This window comes from Galeopterus variegatus, unplaced genomic scaffold (assembly GCF_000696425.1).
Source record: "Galeopterus variegatus unplaced genomic scaffold, G_variegatus-3.0.2 Scaffold3472, whole genome shotgun sequence".
NCBI classification, from domain to species: Eukaryota; Metazoa; Chordata; class Mammalia; order Dermoptera; family Cynocephalidae; genus Galeopterus; species Galeopterus variegatus.
Window position 1 is genome coordinate 8,023 of NW_007729583.1, and position 3,585 is coordinate 11,607.

The 3,585-nt window shown below is 36.9% G+C and overlaps 1 protein-coding gene across 1 annotated transcript in view; it reads right to left on the bottom strand.

Annotated features, from left to right (window-relative positions):
- Positions 1 to 892: 892 nt before the first annotated feature.
- STXBP4 (syntaxin binding protein 4) overlaps positions 893 to 3,585 on the bottom strand; it is a gene marked incomplete at its 3' end in the record, with an annotated part of 112,783 nt that continues 110,090 nt past the window's right edge. Inside the window, exons 14-15 of the mRNA XM_008585150.1 lie at positions 1,432 to 1,548; positions 893 to 942 (exon numbers count right to left, since the gene is read on the bottom strand). Of these exons, the coding sequence (XP_008583372.1) occupies positions 893 to 942; positions 1,432 to 1,548 (167 nt within the window). The remainder of the gene's footprint in view (positions 943 to 1,431; positions 1,549 to 3,585) is intronic.

Here is a 3,585-nt window from a genome sequence, read left to right on the forward strand (position 1 = left end):
CAGCATGGATAACAATAAAAAAAAGTCAAACTCCTTCATTATAAGAAATGAAACATTATATTAAAATGAGCTTAAAAGTGAACAACTATACATATTCTTCTAAATTAAAAAAATGCTGTATGTGGACCCCTAAAATATCTTCATTTATTTCATTTATTAAACTGCTGCTTTCATAGTAAAGGGTATGTTTCTGCAAGTGTAAACTGCTAGAAGTAGAAGACATCTCTTGAATTAGTGGTAGCTATTATACAATGAGGAAAAAAAATTACTTTGAAAATGCATAAAAAGGAATCTTTCTTTTGTATATGTCTTTCATCATGTATAAAAATGACCATAAACTTGTACTTTGAATAAATAAATCTCATTAGAATGTTTGTAGCTTCTCATAAGAAACTTTAAATCTGAAACATATTGTGAATAATAAGAAAATCAAGGTGTATTCTCTAAATATGTTTCTTTTATTTATATTTACTGAATGATGAAAATGAGAGAAATTGATTGCATGGATCAAAGTTCTGTTGGCCATAACAACTGATCTGCCATGTTGAGACTGACCAGCAAGTTTTATTCATACACAAGATACTTAAGGAACTTCAAGTTAATTTTGTCTTTACAGTATCCTTGACAAAGACAGGACAGGCAATTCCTACCTCAATTTTAGAGTACAAGGTTACAATGATTGGCTAAATATTTCCAGAAATTTCTTTTTACAGAAATGGGACCAACAACATGGTGCCCTTGGACCTATTTTCTTACACATTAAAGAATGACATCCAATTGGAATTATGTAGCTTCTTAAGACTAAGAGATGTTTTAGAATTTTAGCCACAATTACAAGAGGCAGAATTTAATCAGAGACCATACTCTGCAGAAAGTTCTTAAATGTTCTTACCTTAAATTTGACAAAGAAGCAGAATTATCAGAAAATACTTCTTGAATAGCCTAGTAACAAACAATATGGTAAAGGAGATATATAACTTTGACAGTTTTAAAAAGATATCTTTTCTAGCTTAATTAATATAGACAGCCTCCTCTCCCCATTGGTAAAACAGATGTTTCTGTTAAGTGGGGGAAAAATCAATTATATTAACATTCAATTTTACCCAGAAACATAACAGCTATAAAAACATTTATTTATAGGGTAAATATTTTTCAAATAATATTTACTCAGTATCAGGACTTTCAGGAAAGTAGTTATTAAAACATAGTATATATTTGGGATCATGTTACCCCGTCTCAATTATTTCTCTTAACTATGTAATGTTAGTTAGTCTTCTCATTATTTAAGCAATTCTAAATGACTATTAAGTCAGCAGTGCTGTTTTTAGAGCAGAGAATGTTTCGCTAGCCACCAAACACTGTGACATTCATCTATATGTCAGTTATCTATACATCTCTTAAAAATTAACATAATATAAGAGAAAAACTTACCTCTACAAAATGAAGAAGCTTTTCAGTGGATGCCTCAAAAGTTTTTCGAGCCATTTCTGATTTTCGCAATTGGCAGTCAAGTACTGTGATTCTCTTTCTTAAATCCTGAATACTTTCCTGGAGAGATATATCAAAAGGAACATCTTACTCATTCTTTTGACTTTATATTACTGTATTCCATTTTCAGTTGTTGTCATATCATTTATTTTCTCTCTTACTATACATATCTTTTGATTTTGGGGGCATGTAATTAACTGCTTATTTAAAAGTTAATTTGCCCAGGGATAATGCAAGTTTTAAGAGATAAGCTGTATATGACTTTATTAATTTTTATAGTAAAATACATTTAAATTAGTTTCTGAATTTTTTTGGCAACATGTCTTATCAGATACTGACAGAAACCCCTACCAGTGCAGCACAACTAAAAATGCTACAAATACACACACACATACACACAAACACACACACACACACATATAATGTAACAGAATCCAATGTAAGGCTGAGCTGGCAGGGAGGTTAAGGAATTCCAGAGACCAGGAATAGCAACGCCAAGTGAACCCACTGGGGTAAGAGAGCATTGAAACATAACTTGTTCTGAGGTTATATGCTGAGCCCTGGTGGCTACAGTTTGGGGTTTCATCAGGCATAAATGGCAAATGGAAGAATTTCAATGGGTGAACTGGGAAAAAACAAACTTCACAGAAGTAAACAGTGTTTTGATTTTGGCTCTGGTGTATAAGTAAAACAGTGTCTTCTGAATAATTCCTAACCACAAGCCCCTACTCATGCAGGTTTGGGGCCAGAATTTATATTGCCTGTGTAGCCTGAAAATCCATAAACTAAAAATTTAGTTTAAATTGGTTCCAGGGTTAGTAGAAGCAAACACAAAACTACTCTGCAGGGATATTTTTTAAACTCAGATCTCAAAGAATTCCCATATGTGTCAAAAGAACATGACCTCACAACGACAAAAAAAATCACTAAACATACGAGGAAAAAAGCTCCATGAATGAAAGGCAACTGAAGAAAACAAGTTATATATCAGACCTGTAAAGACAACAGATATTGGAGTGATCAGATGCAGAATATGAAGTACTTATGTTTAATATGTTTTTAAAATTAAGAGGGAATTGAAAGTATAATAAAGGGACAAGAAACTATCAAAATATATCCAGATAATATAAACAAATCAATCTCAAAAATAAAAATATAATTATAATTAAATTAGAAACTTGGGGGCCGGCCCGGTGGTGCACTGCTACAGTGCGCCGCTTGGGAAGCGCGGTGGCGCTCCCGCCGAGGGTTCGGATCCCACATACAGACCGGTTCCCGCTCACTGGCTGAGTGAGGTGTGGGTGCGACACCGAGGGTTGCGGTCCCGTTGCCGGTCCCGGTCCGGTACGGGCGCGACACTGAGGGTTGCGATCCATTGCCGGACACGAAAAAAGACAAAAAGGGAAAAAAAAAAAAAATTAGAAACTTGGGGGCCGGCCCGGTGGTGCACTGCGGTGGTGCACCGCTGGGGAAGCGCGGTGGCGCTCCCGCCGAGGGTTCGGATCCCACATACAGACCGGTTCCCGCTCACTGGCTGAGTGAGGTGTGGGTGCGACACCGAGGGTTGCGGTCCCGTTGCCGGTCCCGGTCCGGTACGGGCGCGACACTGAGGGTTGCGATCCATTGCCGGACACGAAAAAAGACAAAAAGGGAAAAAAAAAAAAAATTAGAAACTTGGTTCATGGGTTTAACATCTGATTAGATGCAGTTAAAAAAAGAACAGGTGAACTGGAAGACAGAAGTTAAAAAACTTCTCATAATGGAGTGTAGAGAAAAATATAACTTTAACATGTGCAATTTGCTTCTGTACTAATGTTTGCTAAAAACGAGAAAACATAACTAATGCCATTTTAAGTAAAGCAGCTTTTAAGGGGTTATGTAGAGGCCAGGCACAGTCAAGGCAGGCCCAGGCACGCTAAATTCCAGGAAGAGAGTAATCACCATCCGGTTCCAGGAACTGGCCAGTTCCTTATCTAGAGGCCGCCTGGCCAGACCACAAGGAAGATAAACAATTGGGAAATATACTGTTCCTTATTGGGGTGCCAGCCGCTAAGCCCACCAATAAATCTAAAGGTCGCCTCAGATAACCCGCAAGCA